The following is a 23399-nucleotide window of genomic DNA, read 5'->3' as shown; positions in this document are numbered from 1 at the left end:
TGGTGCCTTTCCATATTAGGGAAAAGAAGCTCATGTCAATGCTGTTCCTTGGACACATTTAAGCCTTGGGCACATTTTGAAAATTCACAATGATCCCTGAAATTTAGGCCAGCTGTTAGTCTGCACATCTTGGATTGTTCTATTGTCCATGCCCCCATATAAATCTGTATAGAGCCCAGTTTTTAATATAGAGTTCTTATCATTGAGAATGAGGAGTGTGTTATCTTTGCTCATGGTATCAAATAAAAGTCATTCAGTCTGGCTTTTCTTCATGTTTTCCTGTAATCTGGATCCATTTTTGTGCCCATTTGCTCTCCACTGTGAACCTTACAACCTAATCAGATCTGTCATCAATGCCGCACTTTACTATCTTTGCTTCACGGGTTTTGTGGACATGTATTAGTATATGTACACACACACACGTACATGCACATATGTGTTCCAGCTCTTTAGTCTAATCATGACAATTCCCCTGATAGTGACTCTGAACTTAGCATGAGATTTCTTTCTATGAGTAAGTGTGTTGCTTGTGCACAAACTCTCCTGATTAGCTTTGGTCATGGGAGTAAAGTTAGGAAGCATTCAACAAGTTGCATTATAATCTATATCACATTTCCTTGGAGATGTTTAGCATATGAAATTTTAGAAGGGTGTCACACAAACAATTCTCATCCTTGAACTAAAACTTGGTTTTTATTGCGTATTTCTTCCTTTCTTTCCTCCCTTCCCCCTTTTCTCTCTTCCTTCTTTCCTTCCTTCCTTCTTTCTCTCTCTTTTTTCTTTCTTATTTTTTAAAGATTTGCTTATTTATTTTAGAGAGAGAGAGAATGAGCAGGAGGGGCAGAGGGAGAGGGACAGTGAATCTCAAGCCAACTCCCTGCTGAAAGTAGGAACCTGACCTGGGTTCAATCCCACAGCCCCAAGATTACAACCTGAGCTGAAAACAAGAGTCTGATGCTCAACTGACCATCAGATGCTCCTCCACTGCTCCTTATAAATGACATGACAAATGATGAGAACCTAGAGAATTTTCGTTTATATAAACTCTTAGAAAGAAAGAACATAATTATGGGGCGTGAGGGGGGGAAGCCCTGAAACTGAAAACAAAACAACAGGTACTAGAATTTCTGTGTGGTCATACACTTCTCCAGGTTACTTTAATATTCAGACTCACTAATATTTATGTCTTCATTTGAATAAGACATACAATGTCCTCTATAGATGCATTACATTTTGTATGTAATCAGTGCTGAGCACATATTTTGTTAATGTAAGGAATACAATTTTCTCCCACTTTACAAATGTTTACAGATATAATAATAAAACAATGAGATATTTAAGCCTCCTCTAATTAAGCACTTTGCCTTGCAAGTAGTAATACTTGACTCTTCATTTGCTTTGTGGATTTTTTTATTGCTCAATTTAAAATAGAAATAAGGTTATGGAATGAAAAATTACACTGCAGGTTAGTTGGAATTTTGAAAGCTTCTTTTTGCAGTTGTAAAACAGAAGTTAATGTTAATGGGTCCAAAGATGGTTAGATCCTTTTGTTTTCTTGTCTTCTTGGGAAGACAACATCAGGAAGGTTGGAGACATGGGGAAGCAGGGGAAGGACCCTCCTCTAGCAGAGGTTATTGTCAAGGTGGCCAGTTAAACCATCAGTTGAATTTTGTCAGGACAGGAGTGGGTGGAATTGATGTAATCTATGGATGCCCATATATGATTAGTAAAATTTAGCATCTCTAATGTAATTAAAACCAAATGAAACTTAGCAGAAGCTACTGAAGCAAAGTAAAGTAAAAGATGTAATCCAATGGACATTTCCCCAACAGCACATTATACCTGCAAATAACCAAGATTATTTTATCTCCTTGTCACAGAGACAACTAGCTTTGCAGAATTGTTGAACTGACTGGGACCCGCATCCGAAACTTCGTTTTTGTGTCTTACAGTTACTATATTCATCATAGTAGAGGCAGGGGTTAGCTGGAAGGAAAAAGCATATTTATACTATATTACCTCCAAAATTCACCATTACTGAAAAACGAGATAATCTTCTTAAAGACTTCAATGGAACTATCCACCCTCACCCGGCCCCCACATCCCCAATGCTTCTGAAAATTACCAATCTGTTTCCTCTATCTGGGAGTTTGCTTTTTTCAGATTCCACCTACAAGTGAAACCATATGGTGTTTGTCTATGTCTGACTTATTTCACTTAGAATAATGCCTTCAAGATCCATCCAGGGGCGCCTGGGTGGCTCAGTGGATTAAGCCTCTACCTTCAGCTCAGGTCATGATGCCAGGGTCCTGGGATCAAGCCCCACATGGGGCTCTTTGCTCAGCTGGGAGCCTGCTTCCCCCTTTCTCTCTGCCTGCCTCTCTGCCTACTTGTGATCTCTTTCTGTGTCAAATAAATAAATAAAATCTTTAAAAAAAATCCATTCATAAATGGAACAAATAATCCTAAAATTTATATGGAACCAGAAAAGACCTCGAATAGCCAAAGGAATATTGAAAAAGAAAGCCAAAGTTGGTGGCATCACAATTCCGGACTTCAAGCTATATTACAAAGCTGTCATCATCAAGACAGCATGGTACTGGCACAAAAACAGACACATAGATCAATGGAACAGAATAGAGAGCCCAGAAATGGACCCTCAACTCTATGGTCAACTCATCTTCGACAAAGCAGGAAAGAATGTCCAATGGAACAAAGACAGCCTCTTCAATAAATGGTGTTGGGAAAATTGGACAGCCACATGCAGAAAAATGAAATTGGATCATTTCCTTACACCACACACGAAAATAGACTCAAAATGGATGAAGGATCTCAACGTGAGAAAGGAATCCATCAAAATCCTCGAGGAGAACACAGGCAGCAACCTCTTCGACGTCAGCCGCAGCAACATCTTCCTAGGAACATCACCAAAGGCAAGGGAAGCAAAGGCAAAAATGAACTTTTGGGATTTTATCAAGATCAAAAGCTTTTGCACAGCAAAGGAAACAGTGAACAAAACCAAAAGACAACTGACAGAATGGGAGAAGATATTTGCAAATGACATATCAGATAAAGGGCTAGTGTCCAAAATCTATAAAGAACTTAGCAAACTCAACACCCAAAGAACAAATAATCCAATCAAGAAATGGGCAGAGGACATGAACAGACATTTCTGCAAAGAAGACATCCAGATGGCCAACAGACACATGAAAAAGTGCTCCATATCACTCGGCATCAGGGAAATACAAATCAAAACCACCATGAGATATCACCTCACACCAGTCAGAATGGCTAAAATTAACAAGTCAGGAAATGACAGATGCTGGCGAGGATGCGGAGAAAGGGGAACCCTCCTACACTGTTGGTGGGAATGCAAGCTGGTGCAACCACTCTGGAAAACAGCATGGAGGTTCCTCAAAATGTTGAAAATAGAACTACCCTATGACCCAGCAATTGCACTGCTGGGTATTTACCCTAAAGATACAAACATAGTGATCCGAAGGGGCACGTGCACCCGAATGTTTATAGCAGCAATGTCTACAATAGCCAAACTATGGAAAGAACCTAGATGTCCATCTACAGACGAATGGATAAAGAAGATGTGGTATATATACACAATGGAATACTATGCAGCCATCAAAAGAAATGAAATCTTGCCATTTGCGACGACGTGGATGGAACTAGAGGGTATCATGCTTAGCGAAATAAGTCAATCGGAGAAAGACAACTATCATATGATCTCCCTGATATGAGGGAGAGGAGATGCAACATGGGGAGTCGAGGGGGTAGGAGAAGAGTAAATGAAACAAGATGGGATTGGGAGGGAGACAAACCATAAGTGACTCTTAATCTCACAAAACAAACTGAGGGTTGATGGGGGGAGGGGGTTGGGAGAGGGGGTGGGGTTATGGATATCGGGGAGGGTATGTGCTATGGTGAGTGTTGTGAAGTGTGTAAACCTGGCGATTCGCAGACCTGTACCCCTGGGGATAAAAATATATGTTTATAAAGCTGTAAAAAAAAAAAAAAAAAAAAAAAAGAAAGAAAGGATGAATCCACAAGTTTTGTAGCAACATGGACGGGACTGGAAGAGATTATGCTGAGTGAAATAAGTCAAGCAGAGAGAGTCAATTATCATATGGTTTCACTTATTTGTGGAGCATAACAAATAGCATGGAGGACAAGGGGAGATGGAGAGGAGAAGGGAGTTGAGGGAAATTGGAAGGGGAGGTGAACCATGAGAGACTATGGACTCTGAAAAACGATCTGAGAATTTTGAAGGGGTGGGGGGTGGGAGGTTGGGGGCACCAGGTGGTGGGTATTGTAGAGGGCACGGATTGCATGGAGCACTGGGTGTGGTGCAAAAATAATGAATACTGTTATGCTTAAAAAAAATAAAAATTAAAAAAAAAAAAAAATCCATTCATAAAAAAATAAAAAATAAATAAATTTTTTAAAAAAAGAAGATGTGGCCCATATATACAATGGAATATCACTCAGCCATCGAAAGGATAAATATCAAACATTTGCATCAACATGGTTGGAACTGGAGATTATGCAAAGTGAAATAAGTCAAATAGAAAAAGACAATTAATATATGGTTTCATTTATTTGTGGAACATAAGGAATAATATGGAGGACATTAGGAGAGGGAAGGGTATCAGAGGGGAAGAGGAACCATAAGTGACTATGGACTCTGGGAATCAATTTTAGGGTTTTATAGGGGAGGGGGTGGGGGGATGGGTAAGCCCAGTGATGCGTATTATGGAGGACACATATTGCATGGAGCACCGGGTGTTATATGCAAAAATGAATCATGGAACTCTACATCAAAAACTAATGATGTACTGTATGGAGATTAACATAACATAATAAAAATGATAAAATGAAGAAAAAAAAATCCATCCATGTTGTCATAAATGATAAGATTTCCATTTGTTTTATAGCTGAACAATATACATTATAAATATATGTGTGTGTGTGTGTGTGTGTGTGTATAATACTTTCTTTATCCACTAAATCTGTCAATGGATCCTTAGGTCATTACCATGCCTAAGTTACTATATCTTCTTGAGTTAATGTTTTTGTTTTCCTCAGATAGCTATCCAGAAGAAAAATTGCTGGGTCATATGACTGTTATATATTTACATTTTTGAGTATCCTCCATAAGTGATGGTGCCTATTTATATTCCCATCAGCATTGCATAAGGGTTTCCTTCTCAATACCCCCTTGCCCCTACTTATTACTTCTTGTCTTTTTGATGATAGACATTCTAACATATATGCAGTATATCCTTGCATTCTCTGATGATCAGTGATACTAAACACCTTTGCATGTACCTGTTGGCTATATGGATATCTTCTTTGGAAAAATATAAATTTAGCTTCTTTGCCAATTTTCTAATTGGAATTTTTATTCAACTTTTTAAGTTCTTTATATATTTTGGAGATTAACATCTTATCAGACATAAGATTTGCAAATATTTTGTCTCATTCAATGGGTTGTCTTTTCATTTTGTTGATGGTTTTCCTTGCTGTGAAGCTTTTTAGTTAGATACAGTCTCACTTGTTTATTTTTGCTTTTGTTATTTTTCTTTTAGTGTCAGTTTGCCCCATGTTTTCTTTTCTTTTTTTTTTTTAAGATTTTATTTATTTATTTGACAGACAGAGATCACAAGTAGGCAGAGAGGCAGGCAGGGAGAAAGGAAGGGAAGCAGGCACCCTGCTGAGCAGAGATGACTCGGGGACAGGTGATCCCAGGACCCTGGAATCATGACCTGAGCTGAAGGCAGAGGCTTTAACCCACTGAGCCACCCAGGCGTCCCTGCCCCATGTTTTCTTCTCATTTTATGGTTTTAGGTTTTGTATTCAAGTCTTTAATCCATTTGAGTTGATTTTTGTGTGTGGTGTAATATATGATTCCTGTTTCATTCTTTTGCATGTGGCTGTCTGTCTAGTTTTCCCAGCACCATTTATTGAAGAGACTGTCTTCCCTTTGTATGTATTTGGCTTCTTTGTTATAAACTAATTGACCCTATATGTATTGGTTTATTTCTGGGCTCTCCATTGTTTTATATATATTTTATTATGTTCAGTTAGCCATTCTGTTCCATTGATCTGTGTGTCTGTTTTTATGCTAATACCATACTGTTTTGATTACTATATATAGCATTGTAATATAGTTTGAAATCCAGAAGTATGATACCACGAGCTTTAGTCTTCTTTCTCAAGATGGCTTTGGCTATCTTTTGTTATTCCATACAAATGATAGGATTATTTGTTCTAGTTCTTGAAAAATGCCTTTGGAATTTTGATAGTGATTGCACTGAAACTGTAGATAACTTTAGATAGTATGGAAATTTTAAAAAATATTAATTCTTCCAATCCATAAGCATGGAATATATTTTCATTTATTTGTATCTTCAATATTTCTCAGCAATATCTTATAATTTTCAGTATATAGGTCTTGGTGAAATTTATTCTTAGGTTTTTTCCTCTTTTTTTATGCAATTAAAAATAAGATTTAGGAAAATTTCTTTTTCTGATAGTTTGCTGGTAGTATACATAAAATAACTGATTTTTTTAATATTGATTTTATATCCTACAATTTTTAAAATTCAGTTATTAATTCCAATAGTTTTCTGGTGGAGTCTTTATGGTATTTTATATATACCATCATGTCATCTGCAAGTAGAGACTGTCTTATTTTTCCTTTCTGATTTTAATTACTTGTATTTCTTTTTCTTGTCCTACTACTCTGAGTAGGACTCCCAGTACTATGTTAAATTAAAATGGTAAAGGTAGGCATTGTTGTCTTGTTCATGGTCTTAGAGGAAAGGCTGTTCAATTTTGATTGATGAATATGATGCTTATTGTGGGCTTCTCATATCTGGCCTTTATTACGTTGAGGTAATGTGATACCTGTGTACCCAGCTTCAGGTTTTTATCATGAAAGAATGTCAATTTTTTTCAAATGCTTTTCTGTATCTATTGAGATGATTATATGGTTTTTATCCTTCATATTGTCTCATTTGTGGATGTTGAGCCATTCTGGCTATCTTAGCATAAATTCCACTTCATTGTGGTGCATGATTTTTTCATTGTTTTGTTGCAATTGGCTTGCTAAATTTCACTGAGATTTTTCCATCTATGTTCCTCAGATATATTGGCCGGTAATTTCTTTTCTTTTCTTTTTTTTAATTGCAGTGTTTTTTTCTGATATTAGTATCAGGGTAATGCTGGTCTCATAAAATGAGTTTGGAAGTGTTCCCTTCTCTTCTATTTTTTGAAAGAGTTTTAGAATTATTGGTACTAAATATTTAAATGTTTGGTAGACTTCACTAGTAAAGCCATCTGGTCCTGAGCTTTTCTTAGTTGGGAGATTTTTGATTATTGATTAAATCTCCTTACTAGTACTTAGTCTGTTCAGATTTTCCATTTATTCATGATTCAGTTCTGGTGTGCTGTGTGTTTATTTCTTCATAATTTAGTCTTTGTAAATTGTATTTTTTTTTTAAGTTTAGTTTTGTACGTTGTATGTACAAATAGGATAAATTCCTATTTATCCAGTTCTTCAAATTAGTTATCCAATTTGTTGCTATACAATTGTTCATAGCACACTCTTAAGCTCTTTCTTTTTGTTTGTGTATATCAGGTGTAATGTCTTTGCTTTAATTTCTAATTGTAGTTATTAAACATCTTCTATTTTCTTTTCTTTGTTTTTCTTCTTCTTCTCTCTTCTTTTCTCCTCCTTATTCTCCTCCTCCTCCTCCCTCCTCCTCCTCCTCTTCTTCTTCTTCTTCTCCTTCTCCTACTTCTTCCTCTTCCTCCTCTTCTTCTTCTGGTAAGTGTGGCTAAAGCTAAAGATTTTTCTAAGTCATCTTTTAATTAAAGAGCTCTTCCTTTCATTGATTTTTTTCACAGTTTCAATTTTATTTATTTCCACTCTAATTTTTGTTATTTTTCTCCTTCTACTAACTCAGAGCTTAGTTTGTTCTTTTTGTTTTGAAAATAAAGTTAATTTGTTGAGCTTTTTTTGTTGTTGTTGCTATTATAAGTATTTGTTGTTATGAATTTCCTTCTTAGAACTGCTTTTATTGCTGTTATAGTATATAAATTATACTAATATATATAATTTGCCTTGTTTTATACTATGAATTTTATTTTTATAAAATTTATTTGAATTACACTTAGCTGCTTTTTTGTGTACATCCAGGTCTTATATTTTAAGCATTGTTTCCATTCCAGTGTGGCCCAATCTGAGATATCTTTCTCTAATATTTCTCATCTTCTCGTGCATTTATAGGTGAGCAGAGTTTAAGATATGCATCTTTTATGCCATAGATTTAATCTTCTTGAGTAATACTTTCCCTTTCCTACTCTCATTTTACTTCTATTACAATTTTTATACCATTATAGACATTCCTCTTATATCTTGGATTAAAAAAAACCTACCCCATCCACCCAGCATAGGTAATTAGTAGATGCTCTATTTTTCTCCAACCACATTTCTTTTCAGAAATGGGATGCAAAAAATGAGGTTGAAAGTAAGAGAAAAAGAAAAAAAAAAGAAAGAATAAATGAGACTTAGAAAAGTATCTCTCTCTCTCTAGAGAGAGAGAGAGGAAATTTGAAAAAGAGTATCTATTTTCCTAATTTTAAGAATTAACAAAGTGACTTATTTAGGTGTGGGAAAATAGGTCTTCTGGACTTCCAAGTCTGAAGTTAAAGGGTACTTTTCCTGGGCTAGTTACTTCTCTATAAACTTGTTGAAAATTATCTTATCAAGATTATGCTCAGGGATTAGGAGTTACGTTTTCAGGAACCTCTAGAAAAAGGAACCCATTTGGTTAGTACCGCTTTGTAGGTAAGGTTTATTTAAGAAATAGAGCAAGTGCTGTAAGGGGACAGTGTGACCACCGACTGATATCTTCTCATATGTCAGTAGGAACATGGAAGAATAAGGATGACTCCATAAGAAATTACATGCCCGAATAAGTGGTCAGATAGATAGGGGAGCTATGGAGCAGTAAGAACAATATGTCTAATATCAAGGTAGCAATAAGAGAGCCCAGGAACTTTTTTATAGAACAGAGAAAAATATATATAGTTATGTTAACATCTTATCCAAGTTTTCCTATTTAGGGTCATTAAACTTTAGGGCAGGGGCTTGAGTTTAGGCTTAGCCTTTCTAATATCCATTCCCCTAGATTTAATCAATCATCTTCTTGGTCACTGAGGGAGGAGAAATAAGAAATAATGTTGATTTTTCCTTGTGTGATGATTCAGAAAAAAGTTATAGAAAAGTGCAATATTGTCAATCCTTAACTTGGAGGACACATGGCTCCTGGGTCTACATTAAGCAAATTGAATGTAAAACTTACTGCAAAGTTTATTTTCACAGTCATTTGGACAGTCTCCACATGGACTTCCTGCGTTATAAGGATTATTCATTTTGGCAGGATCATTTCCCCTTAAAAAAAGGATAAAGGAAAACGTGATGTAATAATATTGATTCTTGGACAATGCATATAAAATGTTACTCACTATTTATAATCAACTTTGAAAACAATTTTTGAAAACCACTTCTAGATAATGCTGATAATCTTTAAGATAGGTTTAAGATTTCTAGACTTGCAATGATGACAATTTATCTTTCTGAATGTGTAACGGGCAACTGTGGGCTCCTAAGAACTTTAGAATTTACCCTATTCAGATAGTTAAGTTCTAACAGGAATGGAATCTATGAACAGTCTAATCTTAAGCAGAAGAGCTTTAGAGCCATTTATAATTGGTCACTTTTATTTATTTATATCCATAAGGACTTGGTAGGCAGTCATGTAAAAGGACATGTTGAGAACATTTTAAGTGAGTCAAGTTGGAAATGTTCTAATTTAATCTTGCACAAGATCATGAGAAACTTGATACATGTTTCTCTTGTGTAGAAACATATAGAGCATTATAAAATATGAAAATCTGTCAATATGGCTAAATATAAAGTGGTAGATTTGGGGGAGAGAGAGTGGATGAGAATTTTTAGGTCTAAGCTAATAGGAAATTCAGATAAGACAGTTTTACCTACAGATATCTAAGAAAAAAAGATGGATTATAACTGAATCTTACATAATGTGCTTGAAAAATAAAGTAAATGTTCTGGTTACAATAGCATTCTAGTTGATATTGTTCCCTTTGATATCTGAATTGTTAAAATTTTATTTTATTTTTTGCCTTTTTTTTTTTTAAAGTAAGTTTTATTCCCAATGTGGGGCTTGAACTCATGAACTAGAGATCAAGACTTGCATGCTCAACCAACTAAGCCAGCCAGGTGCTCCCAAATTTCACTTTATAAAAGGAACTTAATCCTTAATTAAGTAAGAGATTTTGTCAGACTCTTGGTCTAAACTTTGCTGCAGAATATTCTCTATCACAGTTCCATGTGTTTTACTTTTCTATAATCGTCAGTTCACCAGAAACCACCACCAGCCCCTGAAAGATTTAGTATAGTTTATATGTTGTAGATGTAAAGATATCTTACTGTCTTTGGTACTAATTATATAGATAAAAATCATAAAAAATATTAACTATTAAAATCAAGACACGAGAAGACCAGAAAATAACTCATATAGAACTCTTATATAAATATATCTATTGAATCTACACTGACACTGGAGACCTCATTAAAAGTACAAATATGGTAACATATTAACAGATAAATAATTTTTACTGATTCATATTGAACATTTTTTATTTTGCAACACACATGGGAGAATTGCAGTTAAACATTATGCTTAGAGCTCATAGTATGATGGAAAATTTGCGTATTCAACTATATAGGTATAGATAGCTGAAAGAGACGAATGCAGACCACTCATTAACTTTCCTTAGCAGAATATATTTAAACAGGCATTTGTAGTGAACTATTAGAGGACTATATATCAAGCTCTGAACAATCTCTAATTTATTATGATTACCACTGGAGCCACACAGTGTGCTCCTGTGATCTTCTACAATCATCTTTGTCTGAAATTGGTCATGCTTATAGAGCAACCACAGTTGAGAGAGCAAAGGAGTCCACCTTCCCCTCACCTAGGCAATCAGATTATCTCTTCTAGGCTAGGAGTGGTGACTCACACCTTGATAACACGTAAATTTAATTTTTAAAGAAAAGGCATGTATCAATAGACCAAAAAGCTAAATAAAGGAACACTTCAATTTTCCATTTGTTTATTCTTGATACTCCACGATATTTCTGCCCTTGCATTCTAAATATACTTTAGAATTGTTGAAGTAGAAACCCTTGTTTTTTTGCTTATGCTAATCAATAACACAGGTAATAGCTTTGAATTTGGCATTCTATTAATGAAATATAAATAAAAAATTTATTTTAAAAATATGATATAAATAAAATTGTGTGTGTGTGTGTGTAATGTTTTTAGGTATTGGCTGAATGACATTTTATCCCTAAGGTTCCACTTAAATGAAATGAAATATTTATTTGAGTTTTCTTATATACTCTTTAATAAACTGGATTATGTAAGAGGGATATATTTCTAAAGGCTGTGTGACACCAAGCTGTATAATACATACTCATGACAATAGTGACAAACATAGAGAAACTGAGTTGCCAGTCTTTTGGGGCATGATGATATTCCACAGCCAATGAGGTAAGAAGTGGCCCAAACAATCTGTAATGATAAAGAGATTATTTTATTAATAATTTGACTTCGGCTTCAGGATTACAATATGAATATTGTTATCCATGGCTGAAAATAAACACATTTGCTTTTAGGATGCTTTGAGCATGGCTTATTAGGAAGTCATAGAAACAGAAAGATTTGCATATGTCTGGATAACACACATACATATGCACACTTATTGGCCATCCTTAATCCTGCCTCATTCTATTATCAACTGTATATGGAAAATCAGGTAACATGATGGAGTCTGGTTGGTGATTATATACAAATCAAATAATAGGAGGGATTTTATTTAATCATCAGCGAAGAAGTATGGTATAGAGTAGAATTGGCCTTTAAGGCAAAATATCTCAGTGTCAAATTCTATTTCTACCACTTCCTGGTTGTATGGCATTTACCAGTTTATGTTTTGACATTTTATTTTTCTATTTGTAAAATTGTATAAAATATTAGTATTATCTTCTATATCACAGGTGTATTGTGGGAATTGGATAATAAATTTTTTAAGTGTTTGGAAGAGGTAATATTAGGTTACCATCTGAGTGTGATGGAACTAATGGTCTTAGATGTATATAGTAAGTTTAGTCTACATTTATCTGAAAGAAATAGAAAGTCAGAATTGATGTCACAAATTTGGCAGATTTTTAGTTCTCTGGGTGATCATTTTATTTTCATCCTCTGTTTGATAAGGCAAATTATATGAATAAAGAGTCTAATATTATAACATTCTTAGATTCCTAGAACATATCCTTTTTGTCCAAGGGTATCAATTTTAAAATAAGTTATAAATAATATATAAATAATAAGTAAATAAATAATAAATAATAAAGCCTTTTATTTAGAATATCTGCATTGTTATCCATAAATGATTAAGTCTATGATTTTTAAATGGGCAGTCCTGAAAAAGCAGACCAAATTTGGAAGTCTTACGCTTTCTAATATCAAACCTTACCACAAAGCTATAATAATTAAAACACTGGTAGTGGCATAACAATAGACATATAAACCTTAGAACTAAAATAGAGTCCAGAAATAAATCTTCACATGGTCTTCATATATGGACAAATGATTTTCAAAAGGGTGCCAAGATGAGTCAACAGGGATAGGACTGCCTTATCCCAAACAAAGTTGGAAAAACTAGATATCGACATGCAAATAAATGAAGCTGGGCCCTACCTTTTACCATATTATAAAAAATAAGTCAAAATGAATTAAATATATAAGTGTAAGGGCTGAAACCATAAAAACAATTCTTAGAAGGAAACGTAAGGAAAAAACTTCACAATATTGAATTTGGCAGTGATTTCTTGGATAAGACACCAAAAACACAGATAGAAAAGGAAAAAAAAACATAGATAAATTGGACTTTATCAAAATTTAAAACATTTGTGCATCATAGGATACTATCATCAGAATGAATAGGCATTCTATGTAATAGGAATTGATGTTTGCAAATCATATACCTGCTAAAGGATAGATATCTAGAATATATAAAGAACTCTTACAACTCAGCAACAAAACCCCAAATAACCTGATATAACCCAGCAACTCTAACTGGAGAAAGAACTTCTACAGAAGTAATTTAGGTTAAATGAAGTTCTAAGCTTGGGACCATGATCTGATAGGGTTCGTGTCCTTATAAGAAAGTGCTGGCATTCATGCTTTCACTCTTTCTCTCTCTCTCTCTCTGCAAGCATGCACAGACAAAAGGAAAGTAAAGTCCATACACGGACATAATGAAAAGAAGGCAGAAAGAGAACTCTCACAGAAACAAACTATGCTGCAAAAGTTCATAGACTTCCAGCCTCCAAAACTGTAGAAAATAAATTTTTGTTGTTTAGTCCATCCAGCTTGTGGTTCTTTGTTATGGGAGTCCAAGCAGACCAAAACAGCACGGATGTGGAGAAATCAGAAGTGTCATTGCTACTGGGAACGTGTCAAATAATGCATCTGTTCTGGAAAACAGTATACCAGGTCCTCAAATAATTCAGCATATGATTACCATATGATCCAGAAATTCCATTTCTGGGTATATACTCAAAAGAACTGAAAGCAGGATATGAACAGATATGTACACACCAATGTTCATGGCAACATTATTACCCATAGCCAAAAGTGGAAACAATATAACACCCATCAGTGAATGAATGGATAAACAACAGGTGGTATATACATACAATGAATATTATTCAGCCTTAAAAAAGAGTAAAATTATGACATGTGCTACAACATGAATGAACATCAAATGAGGATATAATGCTAAGTGAAATAAGGTAGACACAAAGGGACAAAAATTGAATGATTCCAGTTATATGTGGTACCTAGAGTAATCAAATTGATAGATACAGAAAGTAGAATGGTGCTTGACAGAGGCTGGGGAGATGGGGAAGGGGGAAGTCATTGTTTAATGTGTACAGAGTTTGGGAAGGTGAAAAGTTCTGAAAATCTATAGTCGTGATTGCTTCATAACAATTTGAACGTAGTTAAAGCTACTGAACACTAATGCTACATAATTTTAAAATGATTAAAATGGCAAATTTTATAAAATATATTCATATATGCATATACAAATGATTGTTATGTGTTATACATGTATATATGCAAATAATTATATATGATAAATAAAAATAATATATGTGTATATTTTACAGATATATACATATAATTTTATCACAATAAAAATAAACCAGAGGAAGAGGATTCTCTGTATTATAATATAATATAATATATATATATATAATATATATATAATATATATAAATATAATATATATATAAATATAATATAAATATAATATAAATATAATATAATATATATATATAATATATATAATATAATATAATATAAAATATCTATTATTTTCATCCTTTAGACATATTAGAAATATAATTTATAAGTGACACTGATGTTTTATGATTTTGTTAATTCCCAAAAGTCCAAATATATATAAAAAAAAGAGACTAAACAGTTAAGCAGCTTCTCTAAGCCATCTATTGGGGGAATCACATTTCCTTATGTTTCAAATTATAACAGGAACTCAGTGGGTCAGGTGCAAGTTTGTGAAAAGTGGGTAGAATGATTTTTCTCAGTCACCTGTTTTCCACACATGCTTCTAGACATTTAAACAATGTGCATCTTTGCAAATATGCAGCTTACCTGAGTGTAATGCTCCGTTGTTAAGTCATCATCTGTTGATATCTGTTCCCCATACTTGAAATATTTAGATTCATTGTACCAGATTTTAATTACATTTGACCACGAGATAGGATAAGTTGTCAAATGCATATTTTCTCCACAAAAAGTATCTGAAAGGGAGAAAAAAGTCTGTGTCATACTTGAAGAAACTTGGAAATATATTACAAGGATATTTTCCTCATTTTCATTTTACAAATATTTTACCAGTCATCCAAGCAATGTCTTATAAAACAAAACAAAACAAAACAAAACAAAAAAAAACTCAGTTGTATCTCTGCTGGAAATCTCTGCTGGCAACTTGTGGTACTTTGGTTTGGTGAGAAGTTGACAGTAGGAGGTGATGTGCAAGCCTAGAATTCAGGTCAACATTTCAGACTCTGCCAATTCTGAGCTGTTGAGAAGGGTGAAACCAGTCCAAGTAGCTCATGGGTTGTAACAGGAACCATGACTTGAAAACAGCCACAGAGAGGTATTCATTATGCAAGGGCCTTGGAATAAACATTTGCTCATTTAGCCATCCACTTGTGATGCGGGTTCTTGATCACAAATGGTATTCAGGAGTGATCTACCTTTCTCTGGGGCAGGAAAGATTCCTACTGCTAATTCATGCATCAACATTGGGCAAAAATGGCCAATAATTTGTAAGTATAGAAGTTTCATTAGTATTTTAAAAATATTTTGTAATAAACAAGTATCTTATAAGTGTTAATAATGTCTACTTGTGGAGGAAGTACTAATAGCTTTTCTGGAAACCAGCAGTGATCCACCTGATATATATGCCATTGAGATGGACTCTTCTATGAGCACCTAAATTTGTTCTCATGTACAGCTCAGTAGAATTGAATAGAACTCACCTCTCAACTCTATTAGTGTTTCAAAGGCAAAAGTATCCCTAGGGTGATATAGTGTGTAGCTGAAATAACTACACAGAATGGAAAGCTTCTAGCTATCTAGCTGTCCATCTAGTTATCATTGTATTGCTCAACTATTCTGTAATATGGAGAGCTTTGATTCTTGTTTCTGATGATAAGAATCTGAAATTTGAATATCCAAATTTAAAAATTAATAATAAGAAAACAGTGCAGTGGGCCACAATCCACTGTTATTTATGGGGCCATATCATAGACTGAATGACTTAACTTACCTTTGCCAGGTTACTTAATGTTCCCTAAGGATTTTTGAGTATGGAGGTGAGTCATGTAGATGTATATACCTACTTGTAATTCGCCTCTTAATTGAGTTGCTTTCTCGTAATTCACACTGCTGTGACAACATTCTGGCATTTTGTGCAGCTTCTTCACTCCAATCCTACAGAGGAAGAGTAAAATATAAGAACTTGGTCTTATTGGCATTTCCATGATAATATCCTAGTTTATTGTTTCTAAAAATCAAGGCTAGCAATATCCTCAATTTTATAATCTAACAATTTAAATAATAATATTAAATATTCTGGTTGGAAGAGGGAGACAAAACTTTGACTCACCATGTTAGCCCTTGAATTTATAAAATCAAAATTTGGTAATAATATTCAGATATAGCTTCTCTCTCAGAAGTGTGAAAGAGTTCAAGTAAATGCTTTCAATAAAACAGATCAGGGTTAGAAATCCATTCCATTATTTATTAGCAGTTTTATCTCTGACACATTATTTAATCTTTTTGAGTAGGTTCTTCATCTGTAAAATGTGACCCATCATTCATGCCTAATAGTTTGTTCTAAAGTCTTAATATAGTAATTTATGCAACACAATTGTAGTATGACAAATCTTATACTATGTGCTCTACAAATAAACAACGGTTATGTACAGTGTCACACGTCTCCATCTAAAATTATAAATAATAATAAAAATAGTAGCTAAAACCACATGTCAGGATCTGTTACCAATTCTGTACCAATATTTTCAAATTTTGACCCAGAGCAACTCTATAAGGGAAGTACTATTGTTATCCCCATTTGTAAATGGCGAAACAGAGATGTTGCATAATTTCTTAGGGTAACACAACCACTAAGTAGCCAAAAAAGAATTAGAATCCACATTATTCTGTCTTCAGAATGTGTGCTCTTAACTCTTAATCTGTGTCAATTGTGTTGAATTGAAGCATTTTGTCAGGCATATCTCCAGGTAAGTTGAAAGGAGGCAGAAAGTCTATATCGTTAATCATGGGACTTTGGTGAATGTTCTTCCTGACACTCTTTAATCCTTACATCTACATGCAACACATCACCAACAAAAGTTGTAGACTTCATTTTTTACTACAAGCTTTGACATAAATCATTCACTTACTCTTTAGAATAAGTTTTGGATGACATCTGACTTAGATTTTCACCATTTTTCCTGGTAGCAAAGATGTTTAACTGTTATATGTGTATGCTGCCATCTGGGTTAGTTTTACAGAATTACCCTTGAATAATACCCAAGGAATAAATTCCTTGAAGGAATTCATTAAATCTTGAGGTGAATTAAGTAAGTCATCAGCTGTTTTGTAAGGTTTGATTGCTTCATGTGAGAAAAGTTATATTTTAGTAGTGGATATATCTACCCAAGGAAGTGGAGATGATACAACACATCCTGTTAGGACACAGGATCTCCTGGTGGGAATATCATCATTGCATGCCTTAGTTAAAAAAAAAAAAAAAAAAAAAAAAAAAAAAAATATATATATATATATATATATATATATATATATATATATATATTTGCCTATTATGACCAGGTTACCAAGTGATTAGGACTATAAGTTATCTGGGTAACTTACAACTCATTGCTTGTTGTATATGCCATGATGTACTACCAGGTCACTTTCTGAAGCACTAATTTCCTCTTAAGCTAGGAGTCCTGTCCACTGAAAGTTCTACTGTCTGTCCTTTGTAAAAATTGTCCTGCACCCAGGAGCATAACCCCTTCCCTGGGGTAGTCCATACCCAACAACTGATGGATATGGGAACTGTAAATTCCAAGCCACTTCCCTCCTACTCAGAAGTGTTGTCTTGGTTGTACTAAGCTTCCTGAAGAATTATCTGAGCCCTCTGTTGTGACTATATCACAATCCAACTTTTCCATATGTCCACTGCTGCTTTTCTCTCTACCTCCATGGGTAGGTGTCAATCTGGTGATTGTTCTCCAATAAACATTCTGCATGCTAATCTCCATCTGAATATGCTTATCTTGTCGCATAAACTACCTGCAGTATTCATTACATACAGTCTGTGGTTCAGACCTCTTTAAGGAAGTTGTCTAGGATATTACCTCTGATTAATACTGGTAAGATGCTCCTTTCTTTCTGAGATAGACCCAGTATTAAAATCACAAATGAGTAGTCAGGGTTATTGTACCAAAGCTATGAAATCTGGCTTTAATACGTGGTTCCATTTAATTGGTTTCTAATCCTATGTATGGAAACTTTTAGAAAATCTCTGCCTGGCAGTTGTGATTGCCTCTTCAGCCCTGCTGTAACTCTATCAGTTCCTTTCTAGCCACATCCAATGCAATGTTTATGGAACAGCTCAACTCTCATATTCCTTTTAAAATATGATTCAGTCTTACTGGTCACCTAATTTATAGTCTTGTTGATCTCTCCTGCCTTTACACTTTAGCACCTGAGTGTATTCATTCTTACATTAGCTTCTAAAAGTTCCTTTGTAGTTGCCTTTAATCCACAATAATATAATCTCTGAAATCAGAGTCTATACTTTCCATTTATTCTAAAATTTCTTTAGAACCTCCTAGCTACATGTGTTTGCTCTTCTGGAAGCCAAAGAGTTTGGACCCTATTGGAGTCCAGTGAGTTTGGACCCTGTTTGTACTCAGGGAGGTATATAGTTAAGAGCCGGTGCCTGGAGCTGTGCCATTTGCATTTGAATCTGTACTTAATTCAGTGCTTATTACTTTGGATGCTAGTTTATTTCTCTGAGGTTCAGACTCATTATCAATAAAATGGAGATGACAGTATTATCCGGATCACAGAACTATTGATTTAAATGAGTTAAAGTAACAAAGTTCTAAAAGAGTGCCTGTCAACAGTAAGCACAATATACATGTCAGGCACAGCACTCACAATGCAAGAAAGCCTGTGATAGGTACTGAATTTTTATTGTTTGTTTAAATAACACTTTCTATTTTAAGGTGACAAAGAGATAAATTTGAAAATAATGTTTTTCTTCACTTGCTTCCTACTTTCATCATTTGCATGAGGAGACGGTCTCTTAGAATCGCTCTCCAGAGCAAGTGCTCATTAGAAATAGAAATTTCTAATTCTTGTACACTAGACGCGTCCAAGCAAGGTTAAAGGGACCAGGATAAGGTTGCAGAGAAACCTGAGTGATACTTCTGGGAGATAATATGTATGCAGCTAATCACCTGGTACTTCTGAGACTGCCCTAACTTTGTTTAGTTCTGTAGCACCTACTCCGCTCACACACCAGGTTTATAGTGGAAAGACAATTTTCTTTTTATGGGGTGCCAGGGAACTGGGAAATAGGTTTGTCAATATTGGTTTATCTGGCAGGACCTCCTGACTTCAAATCTGGACATCTTGATTCTCAGATGAGAGTCTAGCCTCTGGGCTGCTGCCCAATGAAGACAGTTATGAATTGCCTCTATAACTTAGAGCTTGCTGTGCTGACAGTACTGGCCGGTAGCATCAGCTTCAGCTGGGAGCTTGCAGGGGTCTCCACCGGAGACTTTCCAGATCAGGATCTCAGACAGTGGGGCCCAGGAATCTGTGTTTAAAAAAGTTCTTTGGCAGTTCTTTCAAGATTAAGAAGCACTGTCCTAGGGTACATTAGGATTGAAATTAGACTGTCTGAGTTGGAATTGTTGCTCTGCCATTTAAAAACTATGTTATTTTGGGAAAGTTACTTACCATCTCTGTGCCTCCATTTCTTTCTTTCTTTCTTTTTTTTAATTTTAAGATTTATTTATTTGAGAGAGAGAGAGAGAGGTTACATGCACACAGAGGGAGAGGGAGAAGCAGACCCTGCCGAGCAGGGAGCAGGATGTGGGGCTCTACCCTGGGACACTGGGATCATGACCTGAGCCAAATGCAGATGCTTAACTGACTGAGCCACCCAGGGGCCTCTGTGTCTCCATTTTTTCTGCTGTTAAGTCATAGATTTGTTTGGGAAGACCAAAGTTTTAGTATACTGAAAGTGAAGAGAACTTAATAAAAACTCAGTAAACACTATTACTATTATTGACATCATTGTTGCTGTTTAATTAATCTCACCATCTTCAGCATGTTGCTGGCTGACGGAACTACTCCTCTCCTGAGGGTGTTATGTACAGTAACGATTTCTTCTTGGACAGTTGCCAGTTCAGTGAGGAGAATATTATATGGAACATATGGAACTGGAGTTGGTTTTGCCTGTGATCAGAAAATTAATTTAATTAGTCTTATTTCTTTTATGTGTAATTCACCACTTATATTCTTAGCAGACCTACAGCAATATGAATTTATAGTTTATATTTACTAGACAATGATCTATAGGATTTTAAAATTAATAATTGGTCAATAGATTATTTTCCATTTCTCCAGTTCTAGTCTTTCGGGTTTCTGAATGTCATTTGACATTATACAAGTGTATAGCATAAAACACTGGATATACTATGATTGGGGTTTTTCAAATTTATGATTGGTACTTTGAGCCACGTAAAAGTACTTTTTAGGGCCATATAAGCCACAGTGGAAGATATCTTGACATTACACTGACTTCCCTTCCTTGGCTCCTATCCCAACCCATTTCCTGCAAGTGTTCTCTTTGGTTCTTAAATAAACCACTTGCACTCGAATACTGTCTAAAGGATGTGTCTAATCTAAGATATTAATTATTGAATACAAAGCCTCCAGTGTCTTCAACTCAGATTCTACCTTTTTCTCTTATGCTTATGAAAAAACATTAGCATTTACATGCATATATGTAAGTATAAAATAGAATTAAAATCAGCTATAATCCAGAATTAATGACTATTCTTTTAATTTGTTTACCCTTTATCTTGCAACTAAGAAGAAAACTAAATGGCTTTAATGTTTTAGGTTTTAATTCTATCAAGAGCAGCTTCTTTTGTGTGTGTACTATATATCACATACACTTCATTCCTTTTGTTTAAAAAGTGGCAAAACATACATAGTATAATTTGAGTAGTATCTGTTTATTCCTCAAGTACCATAGGAACATTAGCAATTTTTGAACAAATAGGATCCAACACCATACCTTGCTCAAATTTGTAGTTATTTCATTTATTTTATATACACATAAAATAGGAATGGGAAAAAGGCATAAATATGGAATCCAGAAGACCCTTCTAGAGACTATTTCCTATGGATATCAATTTCCTCAGAAACACAGTCCTATGGTGCTATTTTCCTCCATACTTCAGGTAGTCCTTGTTTATACTCAAGGAGAGGTAGGGAATGACCAGAATCTCTTTCCCATATCCAAATTAAATTTTCCTTGTTCCTCCGAACTCTGCTCCAGTGAGACTCATGACATAATGCTCTACCATCTCGTTTCTGAACATTCATTCTCCTATAACGTTTTTGTATCGCTTCCTCTCATTCATTGACATTGGGCCTTCTGGTTTTTTGGTGTATGTGTGTGTGTGTGTGTGTGTTTTAAGATTTTATTTATTTATTTATTTATTTATTTATTTATTTATTTTGAGAGAGAGAGAGAGAGCATGAGCTGGAGCAGGGAGGGGCAGAGAAAGAGTAAGAAGTAGACTCTGCTGAATAGGGAGCCCCAGGCGGGGCTTGATCCCAGGACTCTGAGATCATGACCTGAGCCTAACACACATGTTTAACTGATTGAACCATCCTGATTCAGCTGATTGAATTTGTTTCAGAAGGCCCAATTTCAGGGCACTGAAATTGCACTGAAAGGGCACTGAAATTGGGCGTTTTGAAACAAATCCATCCTGTCCACGTCTATTTCTGCAGTCAAGGGACTTCAGCATTCACATGGATAGTTCCAGTCATCTGCTATCTCAGACCCTTGAATTTTTTTCTCTCTTAGACCTCTCCTTCAAGTCTCATTAGTCTCCACCATGGTGGTCACAGCCTATATTTTATAATCACACTAAATGCCAAATCACCTGGTCAAACTTTTCCCTGCCTGATCAGAATTTCCTGCTTTTTCAGATTGCTAAGGTCAGTCACTCTATTTTCAACATAATCTAGTCTTCCAGCTCTTTTTTCATTTTCTCTATTTTCTCTCTCTCCTTTTTTCTATTCATGTTCTCTCTCTCTTTTTAAAGATTTTATTCATTTATTTGACTGAGAGAGACACACAGTGAGAGAGGGACCACAAGCAGGGAGAGTGGGAGAGAGAGAAGCAGGCTTCTCACTGAGCAGGGAGCCCGATGTGGGCCTCGATCCCAGGACTCTGGGATTATGACCTGAGCCAAAGGCAGATGCTTAATGATTGAGCCACCCAGGTGCCCCTATTCACGTTCTCTTATTTCAACAAATTCCTGGCTAAAATATTGAATCCTTCCCCATCCATTGCCATTTAGGAACGTCCCCACTTTGGGTGAGACCACAAATTTCCCTGCCCACACAGAGTCAGATGAGCAACGGCAGAAAAATATTCCACAAAACGCCAGGTATTGGTATCATACAAAATCCTGATGTCTAATCTCAAACAGTCCCTTAATTTTGCTCATCAATTCTACTTATTTTACCTGGTTAGTTCACTTTGTCTCTCTTCACAATGTAACTGCAGAATTTGTGCACTCTACCCCAATTACATTGACCTCTCTCAATAGATTTTGCTATATCCTACTTTCCCCAGTAAAGAGACACTCTCTGACACTCTCTGTTTCAGCTGCTCTTGGTCAGTCTACTAATCTGCTTCTATCTGTTCTCATTCTTTTCTCCTTATCACTTGTGGTACTACAGAACAGATCATACTTTCTTGTTTTTTTAACCATCTTCTGGAGGTATAATTGACATGTAAAAGCTATACATGTTTAATGTATATAGTTCAATGAGTTTAGGTAAGTATACACTTGTGAAACCATCATCACCATCAGTATAAACAAACAAAAGAACACAAACATATCAATCACCTCTCAAAGTTTCCTCCTGTCCCCTTTCCTATAACTATTGTTATTATTTTGTGTATCTTATAAAAGCATTTAACATAAGATTCACCCTCTTGGCAAATTGAAAACTGGATGTCCACATGCAAAAGAATGAAATTAGACCCTTATATCACATCATACATTAAAATCAACTTACAATGGATCTGAAAGGTCCTATAAGATTTAAAATCATAAAACTCCCAGAAGAAAACATAAGTAAAAAGTTCCTTGATATTGGTCTTGGCAAACACAGACAATGAAAGAAAAAATAAGCAAGTAGGATTGTATCAAACTAAAAAGCTTCTGCATAGCAAGGAAACAATAAAAAAGATGAAAAGGGGAGGAGGAGTCAAGATGGTGGAGAAGTAGCAGGCTGAGACTACTTCAGGTAGTGGGAGATCAGCTAGATAGCTTATCTAAAGATTGCAAA

At 35.0% G+C, this 23399-nt stretch overlaps 1 protein-coding gene across 1 annotated transcript; it reads right to left on the bottom strand.

Moving 5' to 3' along the window:
• Positions 1–1784: 1784 nt before the first annotated feature.
• CRISP1 (cysteine rich secretory protein 1) lies at positions 1785–21410 on the bottom strand. The gene is made up of 7 exons (XM_047731991.1): positions 21261–21410; positions 20115–20252; positions 16109–16199; positions 14853–15001; positions 11587–11684; positions 9384–9472; positions 1785–1986 (listed from the first exon to the last, which is right to left on the bottom strand). Exons 1-7 carry the CDS (start codon positions 21408–21410, stop codon positions 1859–1861), a joined length of 843 nt encoding a protein of 280 aa, XP_047587947.1. The 3' UTR covers positions 1785–1858.
• Positions 21411–23399: the final 1989 nt, after the last annotated feature.

The sequence above is a fragment of the Lutra lutra genome, chromosome 6, assembly GCF_902655055.1.
Source record: "Lutra lutra chromosome 6, mLutLut1.2, whole genome shotgun sequence".
Lineage (NCBI taxonomy): Eukaryota > Metazoa > Chordata > Mammalia > Carnivora > Mustelidae > Lutra > Lutra lutra.
Note: the sequence above shows the minus strand (reverse complement) of the source record. Positions and strands in the feature narration are given on the sequence as shown.